An 18931-nucleotide genomic window follows, 5' to 3' on the forward strand; every position below is an offset into this window, starting at 1 on the left:
GAAGACCTTGTGTCTGGTTCCATTCTGGTGCCGCTTCCCAGGAAACGGATGCGAAACATAAAACTGCGTCGTCGTCGTTGTCGTCTGATATTATGGATGGTTATATCTGTTCGGAATGTAATCTTCCACTCGGAAGCGATTTTCAGGAAAAGAAGTTTGCATTTTTATGACACCCACTTAAACTTCCTGCACCCAGAGCGCCGTGTGGTGTGCTCCAGAATTCCGAGCGCTCCCTAAAGTGTTTGGGCTACCACCGGTACATTCTTTATTAATTTAGACTAATTTAGGAAGTTGCTGTGTGGCTGGTACTGGTACACTCAAGAAGAAAATGGATGGAAAGAGGAAAAGATTGACTCGCTCGTTGCGGTATCGTTGGGAATGGGAAGCATAATTGAAGAACCAAGGACCACCTTGATCGAGTGTGGGCTCGCGGTTGCTTTAGATACGCGCTGGTCGCTGTCTAAATGCAGCTGGACACACACGATGGCAATAATTATTAATGGTTTGCTTCCACTCGTAATTACTAGTGCGCGAACCGAAAAAGCAGGAAACGATACTGTCTATTTCACACCAGACATTGATTGGACATTGATCCTGATCTTCCAAACCGATGCCTTATCCATGAACTAATTCGAAGAAATTGCTGTTAATACTATGGATCATAACGGATACTGCCGAATCACTGTCTGGATGAGTATTCTCGACCAGTTTTTTTATCGTGGCATTGGCACGGTAAAGGGGTGATTTTGATGATAAGAAATATTAGTACGATAAGACTAATGTTTTTGGAAAGTCGTTGGACTCTTATCGTTGTATGTAACTATGCAGATAGTGTTCGTCTAAGTACAAGAATCCATACGTCATAGGTTTTGTAAGTACGGAAGTACGGATCAGCAGCGCTTTGAAGGTGTATGAAGTAATCTTACTCATCTAATCGAATCGGACTCATCCTCATTGCAATGTCTGTATATTGGAGAATGAGTTGAAGCGATCTGAAGATGAGTTTAATCAACTTCATTGATTTTCTCTTCCTGTAATCGCTCCAATTCTTGGTGAGTACAGTACAAGAACTCCGTTCAAATATGAACTCAAGCACGTCATACATCATAAAAATGAAAATTGTTACAAAAAAAGCAAAATCCATACAAATTAAAACGCTATTCAGAGCGCATACTGTCATTTAATGCCATTAGGGTATTCGAAATAATTCCACAGTTGGCTTACTTGTCGTCCGTCACCGAGAGACACGCGTACTGTACCCTCCCTGGTCGTAGCAGGAGTACGGTGTACGGTTCGCTTCACTTTAATTGATGATTGTATAAGCACACCCCCACCATACCTAAATATATCGAGAACCCCAGATCGAACTACGTCTAAAAATATATCGCCCAAAAATGGGGTAATTCGTTACCATCCTCTCGTCTCGTTTCTTCATACGGACACAATACGGGGAAGGAAAAATGGTACATGCATCCATACCACAGCTGTTCACGAAATGTTGAGAAAAAAAAGGTGTCGCATTTGTATCTTCCACATTCCTTTTACGCTCTCGGATCGATTGTTCTGGTCCCTGCGGTACGAGGAAAAGGAACGCATTTTCTGGAAGAATGAACGATAAGATCTAGCGGATGATGATGATGGTATGGACGCACCAGCGTCTTTACGGTGGTTATATTTTTATCACAATTAAAACATCACAAACAAACGTATATGCACCTTCTGACACCAGCAGTAACGTGCGTAAATGTATGCCTAATGATGAAATATCCATAACCATAAAAAATCACTGCTCATTACCAACGCGTAGTGCTCGGCCCCAATTATCAGCTGACGGATTAAAATTGTTACTGCAGATTAATTTATTAGATGTTGAGAAATGATTAAAAAAAAAGCGTGAATATTCGCAAGGTAGCCTTTATCAACCGATAAGCGAATTGTTCGCATGGAGACGATAGCAGAATCTTTGCGATTAGTATCAAATTTCGGGATCTAGCTCTTTAAAAAAAACGTATAAAAGATTGAGCATTGAAAGGTGCGAAACTCACTGTGGCAAAAGTGCCGATTGGGTTTGGTAACGTGTTACGGTAGCTCCAAAAGGATTTGTGTGAAGTGTTTTGTTACCTCTAGAAAGGTACAAACAGACGAAAAGCATAATAGTGTAACGTATTTATGTGGTGCAGTGACTGGGATACTCTACAGAAAAAAACGAAGAAAAAACAGCATCAAAATTTCATGATGGTACTGAAAGTTGGTGGCAGTTGGAAGCAGTTGATTGTGTTGCTGTTCGCAATGGCTAGCTGTTGCGTTGCCGCACCTGCCAACGGTTTGGCGGTGTTTGCTGACAATTCGCTGTGTCCGGAACCGAGATGTGTAACGTACGAGGAAATCAACACGCTCTGGACGATACCGGATCCGGCCTATTTCCTCCAGTGTCGTCCAGATGTAACCGGTGACTGGTCATTGGAGCAGATGCCCTGCGCACCTGCAACGCTGTTCAGCTTTAGGCATCAGGTATGCGTCCATGTCGAGTACTGGGAGGGATGCGACGGTTCAACACCTTCAACACTCCCAACCACGGCCGAAACGACCGAAGATCCAGGCACTACAGAAATAACGCCAGAAGTAACGCCAGAAGTAACGCCAGAAGTAACACCTGAAGTAACACCAGAAGTAACGCCAGAAGTAACGCCAGAAGTCACACCTGAAGTAACACCTGAAGTAACGCCAGAAGTCACACCTGAAGTAACGCCAGAAGTAACACCAGATGCAACGCCAGACGCAACGCCAGGATTGGATCCGTGTGGTGCACCGGAGTGTGACACCTACGTACATATCAATACCCTTTGGACGCATCCATCGTACGACTACTTCTACCAGTGTCACCCGATCAATGGAATTTGGGAACCGATCGCGATGCCGTGCGCACCGCCGACATTGTTTAGCTTCCGGCAGCAGGTGTGCGTACTGCCGGAGTATTGGGAAACACCCGACTGTGTTGTTGTTATGAGCCAATTATCAATCGGCTAAGTGAATCAGCAAAATAAACAAAAAAAAGGGCACAACATTTATCGCAACTATTTTATCCTGTTTTTAATACCTTGCTTTGGAAGCAAAACCCACCTTATCAATCAATGTTCTGGAGGGACACATGTACGTACGTCTACACTGCACATTCAGAGCTTCCTGCTTCTTTTCGCCAATGGTGCTTCTTCGCACTTCGTACATGTGTAGCAGCGTGGGGTTTGCTTAACTTTTTTTTTAGATGCGTTACCATACAAGGAATTTGTTCCTTTGCTAAAACAACACGTCACTGCACAGGAATGTGTAAAATAAGGGGCTAGAAATTGACACCGCACTACTAAACCCCATATCGCAACTTTACCCTTGGAATTGGCGTTCAAGATCACACCGAACGACTGTTGATCGGTCCTAACCGGAAGATTCTTCTACGGAAAGAATGTATGTGTGTGTGTGTGAGGGAGAGAAAGAGCGAAATAGACAGCGGCAGTAGTCAAGCGTGACAGTTGAAGTATGATGTATCGCGGAAGGTTGATTGTTACCGACCGACGTACGACATCCTTAGTCTCAGATAACAGGATAGACTACTAGCGTTTCACCAGCGCATTGGCGCAAGAAAGAAGGGTACCTGTTTGCCTCCAGCGGGTTTTTGGGGGAGAAAATCGGGAAGAAGCACCTATAAAAGTAACATACCGGTTGAGTCGTGGAACACTTCGCATCGTAACGCTGCATGTTCGCTCGTCCGAAAGCGAAACCGTCAAACTGCAATCAAATCTACAGTGTGCCAACAGTGTGGTGTGATATCGTCCCAGGTTAGGTGAAAAAGTTAGTCTTGAAGTTAGTTGGGGTGGTACGTCTCCAGTCGGCAAACAGGGACACTGTTCGTTGGAATTGCAGATTTTGTTTTTGGTATACTCCGGTGTGTTTGGTGTGCTTGTACTTGAACGATAGTAGTCGAAATGGCCTCGGGAGGAGGCAGATGGAGTGTAGTGTGCGGTCTCAGTATACTACTGCTAATGGTCGGATGGTGCACCAGTGAACCTCAATCAGCGTCTGCAAACCTCTGTCAACCGCGCTGCTGGAGCAGTGAACGAGACGTGCGTTCACGTTGGCCGGCAAGCGCTAGCATCAATCAGTACTGGGAATGTTTGGTGAATGGTGGTCAATGGTATGCACGGCTTCGACTTTGTCCCCTCGTTGGGATGTGGTTTGATGCGGCTACCCAACAGTGTGCATTCACCGATGCTGGTTCGTCACAGGAACACGAGCCGATGTGTGGTCGACGCTATCCAACCAACGGGCAACAGTTTGCCGATGGTAACGAGTTGTGCCCGAGCCCAAGTTGTGCCACGCAACCACTAATAGAAACACTGTGGGGCTATCAGGATCCGGCCTATTTTCTGCAGTGTCGCCCAGTACCGGACGGTAGCTGGGAGCTTGAGCTGATGCCTTGCGCACCCGGCACTTGGTTCCACTTCGTACAGCAGGTGTGCGTTATCCCGGAGCTCTGGGAGGCATGCGACGGTTCGGAAGGTGGTGATGATGGTGCAACAACTACGGAGATAACGACGCCCGAAATCACCACACCGGAGCTAACGACGCCCGAAATCACCACACCGGAGGTAACGACGCCAGAAATAACGACCCTTTCCACACCGGATCTTGGTACGGATGATGGTATTGTACTGCCGGACGATCCTTGCAGTGGTCCACGATGCGTTACCTTGCAGGAAATAAACACGCTGTGGATTCATCCTTCAGCCGCCATGTTCTATCAGTGTCGACCACTCATGGGTGGCTGGTCACCGCAGGAGATGCCATGCGCGCCTGGTACACTTTTCAGCTACTACGAACAGGTATGCGTACACGCACAGGACTGGGTTGATCCGTGCGGTGTCGCTACTACAGTAGAGCCGCCAGTAACGACACTGGAGCCACCGGTAACGCCCACACAGGAGCCACCGATAGTGACCACGCTTGAACCTGGCCAGCCGCCTTCATTCATCGATTGTCTCGTGCCGAACTGTGTGCTGCTACAGGACGAGGTGCTCCGGCTGCCATCGAATGATGGGCCGCAATATTTCTACCGCTGCATCTTTCTACTCCAGACGGTGTGGATCCCGTTCCAGGACGTGTGCCCAGCCGGGATGTACTTTAGCTTCGTGAACCAAGGCTGTGTGGATCCGTCCGAATGGATCGATCTGTGCCCGTCGGACCCGGTCGTTACGACACAGATGACGACCGTGTCACCAACACCGACGATGGTACCACCACCGACACCGTTACCGGTCGTGTGCGGTTCGCCCCGTTGCACTACACCGGCCGAACGGAGCATTCTTTGGCCGAGTACGGTAGCCGACATGTACTACCGGTGCGAGTGGATCGAACGATTCTTCCAGTACATCCCAATGCCGGTACGGTGCGATAATTTCTTCTTCTTCGACTTCGAGCAGCAACAGTGCGTTAACCCGCTGGATTGGGTAGACATCTGTCCGATCTTTCCGACGCTACCGTCACCGACCTGTCCGGACTGTCCCTGTCCCACCTGTCCACCAGCGACGGATCCACCGGCCGATCCCGATCTACCGCTGCCGATCATCTGCGGTGCGCCTCGATGCGTTACCGCACAGGAGCGTAACTTCCTGTGGCCTGCACTGAACCCGAACGAATACTACAGATGCGTCGACAATGATGATGGTTGGGTGCAGGCAACATTGCAACAGTGTACCGACGGTCAACTCTTCCAGACACTCGAGCAGCAGTGTGTGCCGGCGAACGAGCACGACAACAGTGTGTGTCCGGTATATCCTCCAATTGCACCACCCTCAACGGAGCAGCCCGATCCCGATACATGCCTGGAAGACTTTAATCTGATACCAATTTTGCCTATCATTTGCGATATTGCGCGCTGCACGACGGAGATAGAACGGTCGGTTTTGTGGCCGCTGAACGACCCCACGCGTTACTTCACCTGTGAGCAGCAGGAAACGACCGGCGAGTACGTACCAGTGCAGAACGAGTGTCCCACCGGGCAGAGCTTTGACTTTTTGGCGCAGTGTTGTCGGGCGGAACCGCAGGTAAGCGTGTGTCCGATCTATCCACCACTCGGCACAGAACCACCAGCACCGGATCAACCCGTCTGCCTGACCGATGCGTACGATCCGAGTCCGCTCATACCGATCGAGTGTGATGTACCGCGGTGTCAGACCGACGTGGAGCGTAACACCCTGTGGCCCTCTGGTAACCCCGAGCAGTACTTCCGATGCGTCGAACAGACGGCCGGTCTGTACGAACCGATCATGCTGACGTGTGAGGCACCGGCCAGCTTCAACTTCTTCCTGCAGTGCTGCACCGTGGAGACGCAACCGTTGGACGTGTGCGGATTGCTACTGGAGGAGTTACCCGATCCGAGTACGCTCCCGCTTCCGATCGTGTGTGATCGTCCACGCTGCACAACGGAGCTGGAGCGTAACTTTATCTGGCCCGCTACCGATCGGCGACTGCTGTACCTGTGCGAACCGGATGCACCGGTCGCCGGTAGCAACGAGATGACGTTCACCGCCCGCATGTACACCTGCGCGGACGGTAAAGCATTCCACCCGTGGCGTCAGGACTGTGTGCCGGACTACGAATGTCGCCTGAACGTGTGTCCGTTCTTTAACGGGACGGGTACAAGCGTGACCACCACCACCACAGCAGCGACACCGGGTATAGGTGTTGGACCGATTCTAACACCGCCTAACATTGGCTAGCCACACGATGACGGTGGTGGTATTAATGTATTAACGTAGTAGCACTTGTGCAGTAGTGTAGTTAGTTTGCTTCGCAACCCGGTTACCACTAGCCCCTTTATCGCTTCCTCCACCATCACATGTCACATCATGCAGTAGCAGCAGCAGCAGCAACCAGTGCGACACACGTTTATCAGGTGTCAGGAAAGAACAAATTGGACAGCGTGTCCCATGTTAACAATCGTACGTACAGTACAGGTCGAAGGAAGGAAGAAGAAACAAACGAAATAAAAAAATAATGTGACATGAAAGATATGAGATCGGGTGTATTCTTTTTGTGGTTTGTTGTTCTTTTTTTTTTAAAGGATGGATTATTTACTCGTTCAACGGACAGCAATCAATCTTCCGTTTTGTTTTGGTGTTTTTTTGTTGGAGTTTTTGTGCAGAAAAGCTGTTCAAGGGAAGAGCATCAACTTGGCAGTGGTTGAGTAGGTTGTAATTTAAAGGTCAATCATCATCAGGTGTGCGACAACGTGCTTGTCCGGTACGTGTTTGTTGCGGCATTATCGATGACAACGCGCCATCTTCACATTGACGTCTGTAAACGGATCACCAGCATTTCCGTGCTGAGCTGGTTGAGGAGGGGTTTTTTTTTTATTTCATGTCAACTATGGCACGGGTTGCCCTTTAGCGTGCATCTTGACTTGGTGGTTACTGTAATCAACAAACCCGATTTATCAACGGGAAGCCGATCGCCTAACTCCTTGTGACAGTGACCGATAAGATCTGTACTAAAAGCCGTACTACGTACGTATATAAAAGAGCTTACCATTTTTATGTTGCTATTTTTGGGGCCAGTTTCACTCGCAAAGATGTTTACTGCATGGTTTAGCTTGATAACACGCTTTCCGGTGCATTTCAAGATGATGCAGCGCATTGTGGCGAATTAATAGAGCATACATTTAGGGGTAATATTGTGCGCCGAAAAGTATGCAATACGATGTAGAAGGAACGTTTATTTACAGTTAAAACTAATCGCTTTAATTAGTGGATTAACTTGACGCTTACTGTACAGCACGCTTTAAATAATAATTTTAAAACTATAATTGTAGTTATTTGATATTCAAATTGATTACACCGTTTTCACGTAGTTCACAACGACGGTACGACGTCAATTGTGTGTATGTTATGTTTCATGTTTCCCACGTTCCGATCACGATCGGAGTGACGTTGAACACGCTACCCGTTTTGTATCATGCCGTCAGCCGGCTGTCATCGGTACAAGACAACTGTCCGTCTGCTGGCAGCGTTGGCCGGGAAGCTATAAAAGCATCTACCAGCACCACCAGTGCCGTACAGCACTGCCGATGGGAGGAAAGGGATCGTTGTGGTGTATACGTTTCTACGCACTGCAATGAACCGCTCGTGTACTAAACTAGCGCTGTTCCTTTTGGTTGGATTAAGCGTGGGCGTTCGCACGACACCGTCGGACGGTGGCGATGGTACGGCAAACCCGCGCTGGACCATACGTCCGATGAACGTCAACTGTCCGCAACCGGCCTGCACCACGGCGAAGGATCTCAATACACTGTGGGCATCGCCGGACGCGACCCAGTTCATACGGTGCCGACCAGCACCGACGGGATACTGGATGATCGAGCTGAATTCCTGCGCACCCGGGACACTGTTTCAGTTCTCTAAGCAGGCGTGCGTCGCCACAAGAAATTGGTCTTCCTGCTGAAGAACGGTGATCAGCGGTGCGTTGAACGATCGTTTGTGCTTGTGAATGTGCTTGTATTGTAGCTGGTGGAACACAGACTATACTGAAGCGAAGTAGAATAAATAGTACTGATACATAGAAATTAACCCGTGATGTGTTGAATTAGATAAGAATGTAAGATCGGAGGGAACACTCCCCTAGGGAGCTGTGATAGGTGTGTATCGATTGAAGAACAGATTGTTTGATCGTTGTTTCACAGTTTGTTGTTGTTTGAACTTGCTTTATTTCCAAAAACCTGAACACAACCATTTTTTTTTTTGGTCGCTCGGTCTGTTCTTTAGAGGTGACTACCAGCTACAGCATGGTTTGCTGTCTGGTAGATGGTTACACCTTCTCCATCACTACTGGTCTGGTCGGGAGAGTGGAGCGCACACCGGTTCCCACTCCCAGTCATTCCAGTCGACACAGTCGAGCTGCGTCGGATGGAACGCCTGATCCTGACACGAGCGCAAGATGGCACGCTCGTTCAACTTCGTGCACTCCCAGTAGCGCGTCGGATCGTAGTTGTGGCGCCAGTAGCCTTGGTCGATTTCTTCCTTCGTTTTGCATCCAGGCTCACCGTTGCTGTTGTCTCGTATACACCGGGCTGCCTCAGTAGCACCCAGCACCACACACAGCAGCATCAACGCTAGCAGTAACACTACGGTTAGACGACGGTTGAAGATCGTTTATAATTAACACACATCTTTTAGTACACACACCGGTCCAGGCTTTTTATGCCATCACGGGGTACGAAGGTATTCACTTTTTTCCTCACTCAACAGCGTTACCGGTGTACTTACCTTTCATCTTGCAAACTGGAATGGAAATGTCATAGGACAAATCAGTGCGAAGGGGTGTTTTATACCCTTCGCGGGTGACTTCATCACATTCTTACCAGCAAAACACCAGCACCGTTATCTTTCACGGGCATTGGAAAGATACAATCGCCTTCGATATCGATGCTGTGCCGTGAGCAAGCACTCAGAACAACGGGGGGCGATACAATTAACTTAAGTAGAGAAACTGTTTACCGCATACAAAATTCCTTTGTCACTGACGAAGTTACCAAAAACAAAACCGGTGACTTCATGCGAATGAGCGAAGTATCTTTGTGGACAAACGTACATGCGCTTTATGGACACTATTTCTACAGAGCAACTCTCAAGAACAAGGGATCCTAAGAACTCTGAATGGACATTCTACTTGCAAATTTCTTAACCACGCCAACACTTTGATATTGGAGATTAAACAATTTACTGGAATATTATACACAGATCTTGTGTATTAGGGTTATCACCATGCGTAGTAGTGAAGGAGATAAGCTATTGCTATATGGATATACTATTACCATGTTATAGTACACAACTTTTTGGAAATCTACGCTAGAAAGCCTTGACCGTATGTCTAGATTCCACATCTTTCTTCTGCAACACTATAACCTCACGAGGTTTTGCTAAGACATATCTATAAAGTCGAGTGAATTACTCCAGAACGTCGCGTATCAGTACGACAATCATATTTCCTGACATGTGGAGAACGTGATTGATGTCATTCCTCCTACGTTCGTTATTCTGTCCTTTCTTAGGACATTAACACTTAGTAGACTTCCGTAGCGGCAGCGACTAAGGGCTATACGTCGTACAGACTGTGAGCTACTGATAAAAGAATCTGTAATTATCTAAATAAGTACATTGTAGATATTGCTTATCTGATCGTAACAAAGTAAACTATATTCCGAAGTAAATATTGCAGATATACTATTCTTAGCAATCATCAAAATATAGCAGAGATCATCACAGTCTACTTCAAACTCTTTCCAGGACTTATGCATCATTCTCTAGCTTAGAATAGATAGATATTAGATTAGATAGATAGAAAATGTAGATATCTTTCAACCGTAGAATATCAACTTATCTTATGCGCTTGCTATATTTGTTCGTTGCAGTCAACATCCTGTTTCGAAATCATCAAAAAGCAGTCACCAACTGTTTGTGCTTTGGTTGGTCGCAATGCGACTATACATGATGACAGTGTGCCGACAAACCCAACGAAAAGTCCAGCACATTCTACCACCCATCCAACCACGGTGCCCACGGTTACCAGCACAGAACCGATCGGGACAAAGGTTCAGCCCGAAGGTGCAGGCTTGGGAGCGTTCGGTAGGTGTCGGCAATGTTTCCTCAAAACATTGTTTCGCAGTTTATCAAACCGTAGATCTTATACCGATATTTCCGTAGGTATCGTCATGATATGTCTCACCGCGGTAACAACCCTGAGTGTCGGTACGCTGTACATCGTGCGACGACATCCGGATCGCTGCCATCAGCTGCACTCGATACTGCTGTGCCGTGGTTCGTTCTGGGTGATAAACGATTTCCCCAGCACGACGTATTCGCGCGTGAGTAATATAGTACGGCTGTGTTGGCGCCTCTCGTAGTGTTTTAGAGTAAAACGGGGGGTTTTTGTTTTGTTTTGCCGTCTTGTAGGTGGACAACAGTGAAACGTCTAGCCTGCTGCTGAATCCATCGAACGTCCTGTCTGATAGTGATGATGATATGTTGATATAAGAACGATCGCAACAACCTCCTAACGCCTCCTCCGAGGACACTTGGATGTACTTATGTTTTTTTTGTTGTTATTGAGCATATAGTAGCGAAACCATTTTGTACTTGCAAAAATGTTCCTTTTGAAACCAAATGCATAGGGGGCGCAAGATACGTTTTATTTTCTGTTGTTATCGATCCCCCCTTTCTCTGAAGACCAGGATGTGATAAAGAAGACTAACCAGCGGCCAGTATATCTTAAAATATCTATCCTACAAAGAAGAAGATCCCCCCCGGCAGCAGACTAGCGGGAATGATTTCAACGGTAATAACGCTAACGCCTCCTACTAAGCACCTTGTCGTCCTTGGGCAATTGCTGTGAGCTACTGTGATGGAGTATGAGAAACAAAATGGCGGAGCAGAGTAGTGGCGTGTTTAGCTAGTAAGATGTTTATATATATATGACTGCATGTGTGCGCTCGCGTTTTTTGTCCTGCGTGTTTGTGTGTGTGTGAATAGTATGAAGAGATAAAAAATGTGGTCGATGCTCTAGGATCAAATAAAAAGATGCACTGTACATTCTACTATGCCGCCTTGCGTCGTATAAATGTTGCTTGCTTGCGGAAAGAAAGGAAGTGTACCCTAACGCCGCCTCCGAACGCGTATCACTGACACTGGCCCCTAAACCTATAAAGATAGGACGCAGAGTTCGGTCGATATACTTGATTAATCAGCCATCATACGCATCGGATAGATTACCCGTGCGCGGCATTCTTTCATGGCCTTCCGTAGGTTGGTTTCTTTGTTGTGGTTGTTGTCCTTTTGCTCCACTCTGATAGCTATTGATAGCGGGATGTGATGCTATTTTTCCGCGGGTGCTTAAATCCTGCGCCCCATTCGAGTGTTTGACATCGAAACGGAAAGGCAATGGAAAAGCTGTTTGTCTTTGTGCTGTTGTATTGTGGTGCTTGTGTCACTGTCGGTTGGGCGGAAAGTGTTACTGCCCGCCTGTATCCCGTCGACTGTGTCGTACCGAGCTGCGTTACCGAGCAGGATCGTGCGACCGTATGGCCGTTTGAAGATCCAAACTTTTTCGTGCGCTGTGAACCAACGGGCACACCATGGGAGCTGGTGCGCCATCCCTGTACCGGTCGGCGATTGTTCCATTTCGCACGCCAGATGTGTATCGAGCCGACCGTATGGGAGGAACCGTGCGCCGATTTGCCCGGCCTGGAACCGTTGCAGCCGTGTGCGGAGGTGCGCTGCGATACTGCGGCCGATCTGCGCCATTTGTGGCCGGTCGAGGAACCGTCCACGTTTCTGCAGTGCATACCGCAGGCAACTGGTGGCATAGCGCCGGTGTTGCGCAACTGTCCGTTCGGGTTACTATTTAGCATGCGCTATCAGGCCTGCATTACGGTGCACCGGTGGCAACGTGAGTGTAGCTTCGGTGACAACACACCGGGACCTACCGGTGGTGATACTGACCCAACCACAACGGAAACTGCATCAACAACCGTGACGCAACCGACGACCACCAGTCCTGAATGGACATTGTGTCAGCCACCGACCTGCGTGCAGGAAGATCCAATCCTCTATCCACATACCAACCGATCGTTCTACTGGCAGTGCGTACCGCGACCAACCGGGTTCTGGGAGGCCCTGATGAGACCGTGCGCTGCCGGTACCTATTTCCATTACGGTCTGCAGCAGTGCGTCTTTCCAGCCGATTGGGTTAATTTCTGTCCCGTCTAGTTCTCCTGCAATTGTGAAACGTAGCGATTTGGTTTATACTTTAAGATAAGAGATCCCATCCAAGGAAACGCACCGTACGTCGAAAACAAGATACGATAAGGCACCTAAAACGACGGGTGGAGAACGATTTCCGGCAATTGACCGCTATATGCGCGTGTATGTACTATATCTGTTCATAAAAAATGTGTTGTTCCTGTGTCTGCTTGTGAGCCAATAATCATTTCAAGCTGTACAATAAATCATAAAGCGCAGCAACGAAACATCTATCAAACCTTATCCACTTATCAGGCGCTTCTCAACTTCAGAAGTCCCCTTAAACCGCTCACGGTCGTGCATCGTCCTCAGCCAATCGTCCGGCTTTTCTAGCGGACACATCAAATCTATCAAACCACCCCGAGTGTTAAGCAATCAATCGAATAGCTGTTTTGAGAAACGAATTGGATCTCTTTTTACAAGTTATCAATATATTCAGTTAGTTGCTTAGTTACACGTACTAATATACTAATCTCCCTGTGCTAACACATCCACAGCCACTAACCTAACTATTTGTCCTGACCGTCACCATGCGAACCGTGGTCTTTGTAGTTCTCTATGATTAGCGATTTGTGCCGTCGCAGCGTTACGGATAGATTCTCCGTGCGTGGTGTTACCGATACGATCTCCACCCGCGATACGATCAAATGGTCCGGATTGGATGGACTTGGTCCGCGCACCACATCGATCTCGTCCTCCACCTCGAGCTGTGCGCTCTTCTTCATCAACCGCTTGCCGTTCACCCGTATCTTGCTGTCGTAGAACAGTGTTTCCACCTTGTTACGCGCAATCCCCAATCCGGCCTTTAGCAGCAGATCCGCCCGCATCGAGTTCACCGTGACACGAACCGTACGGTTGTGTTTGTCCTCGAGCAGCTCCTCGTACTCGTCCACACCGTCTTTCCGTTCCTCCTCATCGTCCAAATCATCGTCCACAGTTCGGGCAGACTGTTTGCTGGATTTTTTCGATTTACCACGCACCGGCTGATGGTTGTGTAATGCTGATAGTTGATGCACCAGCAATGTTGACGGTGGCCGCTCACTGCACAGTTGATTGCGTTGTGTAACCCGTGGTACCGGGCTGGCTCGAAGCACACACAAACCGGCACGAACGTTTGCAAACGTGCTGGTTGTAAATGAAAACGTCCTTTGGCGTAAAATGAACGACATTTCTGCCCACGGGAACGCTTAGGGTGGCGTATATTTACGAATTGTTTTGTTTTGGTTTTTGGTTTGACAATCGCTGTCAAATTGTGCGTTGGTTCGGATGTTTTCCGCTAGATGGAGCTGTCAACACAAAAGCAACCACGTGTAAGCTTGAGCGGTGTGTGAGCTTTAGCCTGTGTTAGCTTTTTACAACCCCGTTACGAAGCGTTACGAACGAGTTTAATTTGAATTTTTAAAATATTAACAGATGAAATTAAAGTTTTATGTACGCGAGATAGAGTAAAATCCAAATAGAAAGATAAACACGGTAATATTCCTCCACCGCAAGCTAGGAAAGCCAAAAAAAACTATCACATAATCCCACGTGTCACATAACTTCCGACAGCCACGTGGCGATACGACGTTTCATATCCAGCGTTAGATTGGTGGAACAAACGTCCATCGCTTTCTGGTGGAAGATGGGTGATACGTGTGGGTAGAATGCGTAAACGTGCCCCAAATAACCGAAGGAAAACATTTGCACGAGCCGTAACATTGGGAGACGATGTAACTGCCGTAGCAAACTCCCGGTAATGCTCGCCTGCGGCTTGGTGACAGCCAGTGTTCTATTACCGCAGTACTCCCAACCCATCTCGATGGCTTTGGTTAACCCGAGCGTATAGATTTGATAGGTCGGATAGAGACAGTAAGGAACGCCAGCTAAAAATCCAGCCACCGCTGCATGTGCAACTTCTTCCCGCGCATTCAAACGTCCCAGCAGACAACAAACGGCTCGAAAGATACCGACATAGCACGCTAGAAACATGCCCAGCTTAAGATTGCAGGCAGCGCGGAATTCGTGCCCAAATATCGCTAGTGGATTTTGTGCGAGCAAGGTGGATTTGCGCAGTACGGCACGTCCCGCCTCGAGGATGACGCCAACCATGCCGTACTTGAGCATGCCGTCTGCAAGATACTGCCAGCATCTGCCAGCATGACTGCAAACACTGTCGGTCGGTTTGCTTGAGAGTGGAGCGTCCTGGAGTGGATTGACGAGCCAGAACTGTTTCACAACACCGCTACGCAGACAGGTAAGAATAATGGAGCTGAACGCCATAAAGGTAAGCGTGGCTAGCGTTTTGGAGCGACGTGCAAACTGTATGGCAGGCGTAGTACTCTTACGGACTGCTGCTTCCAGGCTCTGTAATTGGTTGATGTGGTTAGTGTGAGGAGCTCCGCTTAGATACCACCAAGATCGGTTACCATGTTGAAGAAGGTGATTGCTTGAAGACGCAGCAGTTGCTTGGGTAAGGGTGGTCCAATCGCAACACCAAGTAAGCAGGGCCAGAACATCACACACCAGTAGTTGAGCCGGCCCAGTAAGTTGCTGTCGAGTATTTTACGAATATAGTGAAAGCTGCCCGCTAGTTACTGTGGCTTAGATATCACTCACTGTAGTACACATTGGGCCGAAAGGGACAGGGCCGCCTGTATGTAGGTGCAGAGTGAAATGTACACGTACTGTAGCGTGTGCTCGACCAGATATCGTACCGTAACATCGTTTAGTTTCACCAGTGGCGGTAGCTGACGACAAGACAAGAGACAGTCAGAACAACAACCGACACACGACAGAAGCAGCACACATGGCCCTGCAAACATATCGAAAGGCGTACCACTAGCAGCGGAATGTACAGCTTGAAGCTGCCCGGCATTATAGTGCGCCAGAAGTGCACATTGTACCGGAGGCAGCTGGCGAACCGTGGATGCCAAAGGTCACGGCAGTTCCGGCCGGCCGCAACACGATCGAACAGCTTACTTGATGACACCATACCGCTCACTGAGCTGGCGTGTTGAGTGCGTACAGTTTTTTCGGGTGTCTTTAGATGGAACGCGATCACTACAAACCAATACTAAGGCGCCATCCTGTTTATTGACACCGTGTGTCACAATACCACGAAGAATATGAACGAAAGCGTTATGAAGTTGCCAAAAACAATAATCGTGCTGCGCTGTTTTGGCTGTTGGTTCATTGGCGCACGGCACTCCACGAATGTTCGAGCATCCACGAGACGAGTCGTCGCTTGATGCGCTCCACACGGAAGCCGGAACAGTAGTTGACGCATTTCGCGTTGAACGGTGGCGAGAGATGCGAATGAAAGACAAGCGCATGGTACATATAACCGATCGATAACATGTGGACAATGCGCAGGAAGGGTATGCGCTGCAGTAACTTCAACCAGCCGGATTTCTCTTTGGATGTATTGAGATGATGCTCCCAGGACATCTGTGAAGGTAGTAAGGGAGTAGCAAAGTGGAAGAGCGAACGAAGGAACCATATTTCTTACCTCCAGAAGTTTTGTAAAACCAAGTGTGAATATCTGATACTTCGGATAGATCAAGTAGCTGACACCGCTGAGCAGTCCGGCTAGTCTGGCATGTCCAGAACGTTCGCTCCCAGTATGATGCGCTAACCAGCAGCTAATACACCGGAAGCTACCAACGTACGACGCTAGAAAGAGGGGTAATTCTAAACCGATGGCTTTTCGCAGTTCCAGAAGAAATCGCGAAGGTTCCCCGTACATTAGTGATCCCTTGGACACTAGCGCACGGGCGGCTTCAATAGTAAAACCAGTCAACGCGTACTTCCAGATGCCCTGTAAAGTAAATTGCTCTGGTAAGATCGTTTGACATACTCAGGTCTCTGTCAGGTACATCACCCACATCAAAAACATACGATTGGCAGGAGGCATCATGCAGGCAAGGTGTAGATTTCCGCTTCTGAGGAGTGTTTTCCATTTTGTCATGCTTCGACGTTGCCGGGTACATGATCCAGAACTGGTTGACTGTCCCTGTCCGCAGCACGTCCATAATTTTGGCACTGAACAGCATGAAGCAAACGGTTGCCCAAAGTTTCGACTGGCGCAATTTCTGCACATACCGTAGCTTGCTCTTCTTGATCATCACCTCCAGCATCATGTTGAAGTAGGTAATGCCCTGGAGACGTAAGTGTACTTTCGGTAGTTTTGGAACTAGTGCCGCACTAACGACACCTGGTACACCCATCAGCCAGTAGTAGTGCAGCTTGCCGAATAGTGTACTATACCGTGAGAGAGGAATTATTTGTTTTTATGGTTTTTGATACACAAAACAAAACTAAGCGTTCGTATTCCTACTAGAATAGACATTGTAGCGTCAGGCCGGTGATTGCTTCGATGTAGGTTTTGAACGAAATCGACACATAGCCCAGGATGTGGTTTCTCCAGTATTCCGCCGTATAGCCACCACCCTTCACCAGCGGCGGGATCTGATACGATGTGGAAAGAATGCGTCAAGTTTCTAGATTGGTTGATTGGCTCGGTTGGTTGATGTTGGGATCGCTTACCACCAGCAGTGATAGATACAGTTTGTAGCTGCCGGGTAGCAATGTTTTCGTAATGCCTACGAACGATTGCCAACAGGTGGCATACTCCGGATGGCACAGATCACGACAGGAGCGGCCCGCCGTCACTTGATAGAAGCACTTGCTCAGCTCGGACATGATTTGGTTTCTTCGGCACACTATACACGCGTCCTAAACCATCGGCTTGTCACGTTCAAATGGCTATACGTTCTTGCTGCGTACATGGCACACGGGTTAGAAATTATGCACGAAAGGTCATTGACGTGGAGTTATTCCAGGTGGAGCTCATGCGGACATGGTTGTAGCGCATAAAACACCGATGGCCAGTGCTTTCGTTCCTAACTTGACACACAGATGGCGCTAGTAGGTCTATTATTTCATTGAAGAAAACAGCTTATAAAGGACATTCTTTGGCTAGCAAAACATATTACACAACTAACACTCATCAAACTTTGCTTGGATATACAAAACTATGTCACATTCTATACACATCTAGCTTTTTTTTTAACCATTTGCAGTAAAAATTAAAAGTTAATCCAAACCACGTTAAATAGTGTAAATAAGAACCAAACATGGCAGCATCCCATTCAACACGACCACATCAATGTGAGGTTAAGAATCGAGCAGCGAAATTCTCTGATGCGGTTCGGGAGCTAGGAAGGATAATAAGCTATATTAAGCAAGGGATTCTTTTTCCATTAATTTCAATTCAAACACTTACGCATAGTTGGAACAGATGTCGATAAATTTTAGGGCAAACTTAGACATCGCCCACGGGTAGTAGGCACGGGAGTACGTAACATAGCACATCGATACGATCCATACGAGTGATGAGAAGGAGACACGATCAAGACGCTGTACGAGCGCGATCTTTGCATACTTTTCCATCAAGAAGTTCCAATTCGTCTAAGAATAAAGGGCATAAACATGGAAAGCTACTTTTAAGATCAATTGTTAAAAGTAATCACACTCTACCTGTGTTAAGGCGCAGACGGCTAGATTGAAGATATTGTAGCTAGGATATAAGTAGTACCAGCAGCCACTTGCGAAACCGGCAAGCGTGTTATCGTGCTCCTTCACCTCTTGGCGTCGCCGGGCTAGTAAACACGTCACTAGCTGCAAAAAAAAAGTAAAACAATATATCAAAATGCTAAGTTTATGCAGTCGTGTGCGTCTTGGCCAATTGGATTGGGTGCGTCCGGTAGTGAGCCACTAGGTCATACACGGTTGCGCTTGAACCTGATTAGAAAATGTGGAGCAAGGACTTCTGCAGTCTGTCTGGGTTTTTTTTTGGTGTATCTTCACTTACCCGAAATGTTCCGTTGTAGAGCGTCAGGAAGAGTATCAGTCTGTAGCGGAGACGTAACAGTGATCGAAGCTTTTCGGCGGGTGTCTGATGTAGTTGGCCGATGGTGACAACCAGACGTCGGGCTAGCTCTAGAATCGCACCAAAGGTGAAGTACGTACGCATACCGTTCAGCACGTAGCGTGCGCAGGTACTTTCCTGATGATAGCAAACACGCTCACAGACTGTCCCGTTGACC

General features: G+C 47.8%; 5 protein-coding genes across 5 annotated transcripts in view; 2 read left to right on the top strand and 3 right to left on the bottom strand.

Annotated features, from left to right (window-relative positions):
• LOC125767220 (cation-independent mannose-6-phosphate receptor) overlaps positions 1-11638 on the top strand; it is a 58837-nt gene extending 47199 nt beyond the window's left edge. Inside the window, exons 4-6 of the mRNA XM_049433578.1 lie at positions 10457-10670; positions 10749-10909; positions 10998-11638. Coding sequence (XP_049289535.1) covers positions 10457-10670; positions 10749-10909; positions 10998-11078 — 456 coding nt within the window. The 3' untranslated portion in view covers positions 11079-11638. The remainder of the gene's footprint in view (positions 1-10456; positions 10671-10748; positions 10910-10997) is intronic.
• LOC125767295 (uncharacterized) lies at positions 1937-3036 on the top strand. The gene has a single exon (XM_049433739.1). The coding sequence runs from the start codon at positions 2170-2172 to the stop codon at positions 3025-3027; it is 858 nt and encodes a 285-aa protein (XP_049289696.1). The 5' UTR covers positions 1937-2169; the 3' UTR covers positions 3028-3036.
• LOC125767317 (uncharacterized) lies at positions 8706-9370 on the bottom strand. Its single transcript, XM_049433786.1, has 2 exons — positions 9312-9370; positions 8706-9169 (listed from the first exon to the last, which is right to left on the bottom strand). The coding sequence occupies exons 1-2, from the start codon at positions 9316-9318 to the stop codon at positions 8871-8873; spliced, it is 306 nt and encodes a 101-aa protein (XP_049289743.1). The 5' UTR covers positions 9319-9370; the 3' UTR covers positions 8706-8870.
• Positions 11639-14067: 2429 nt separating the features above from the next.
• Positions 14068-15816, bottom strand: LOC125767282 (transmembrane protein 135-like). Its single transcript, XM_049433712.1, has 4 exons — positions 15661-15816; positions 15441-15571; positions 15251-15374; positions 14068-15188 (listed from the first exon to the last, which is right to left on the bottom strand). The coding sequence occupies exons 1-4, from the start codon at positions 15814-15816 to the stop codon at positions 14376-14378; spliced, it is 1224 nt and encodes a 407-aa protein (XP_049289669.1). The 3' UTR covers positions 14068-14375.
• Positions 15817-15895: 79 nt separating this feature from the next.
• On the bottom strand, positions 15896-17992 carry LOC125767275 (uncharacterized). The gene is made up of 5 exons (XM_049433699.1): positions 17370-17992; positions 17161-17291; positions 16709-17084; positions 16333-16641; positions 15896-16271 (listed from the first exon to the last, which is right to left on the bottom strand). Exons 1-5 carry the CDS (start codon positions 17523-17525, stop codon positions 16014-16016), a joined length of 1230 nt encoding a protein of 409 aa, XP_049289656.1. The 5' UTR covers positions 17526-17992; the 3' UTR covers positions 15896-16013.
• Between the last annotated feature and the right edge of the window lie 939 nt (positions 17993-18931).

The sequence above is a fragment of the Anopheles funestus genome, chromosome X (assembly GCF_943734845.2).
Source record: "Anopheles funestus chromosome X, idAnoFuneDA-416_04, whole genome shotgun sequence".
In the NCBI taxonomy this organism is placed as follows: Eukaryota; Metazoa; Arthropoda; class Insecta; order Diptera; family Culicidae; genus Anopheles; species Anopheles funestus.

What these genes read in the sequence shown, in the direction of transcription:
- LOC125767282 (XM_049433712.1), bottom strand. Translation starts at nt 15,816, where the DNA reads ATGGTGTCATCAAGTAAGCTGTTCGATCGTGTTGCGGCCGGCCGGAAC. An exon ending in TGTACATTCCGCTGCTAGTG is followed by an intron (nt 15,572 to 15,660) that starts GTACGCCTTTCG and finishes TCTTGTCGTCAG; the next exon opens with CTACCGCCACTGGTGAAACT. An exon ending in CAATCACCTTCTTCAACATG is followed by an intron (nt 15,189 to 15,250) that starts GTAACCGATCTT and finishes AACCAATTACAG; the next exon opens with AGCCTGGAAGCAGCAGTCCG.
- LOC125767275 (XM_049433699.1), bottom strand. Translation starts at nt 17,525, where the DNA reads ATGTCCGAGCTGAGCAAGTGCTTCTATCAAGTGACGGCGGGCCGCTCC. An exon ending in TGTATCTATCACTGCTGGTG is followed by an intron (nt 17,292 to 17,369) that starts GTAAGCGATCCC and finishes ACATCGTATCAG; the next exon opens with ATCCCGCCGCTGGTGAAGGG. An exon ending in GCCAATCGTATGTTTTTGAT is followed by an intron (nt 16,642 to 16,708) that starts GTGGGTGATGTA and finishes TTTACTTTACAG; the next exon opens with GGCATCTGGAAGTACGCGTT.
- LOC125767295 (XM_049433739.1), top strand. Translation starts at nt 2,170, where the DNA reads ATGTGGTGCAGTGACTGGGATACTCTACAGAAAAAAACGAAGAAAAAA.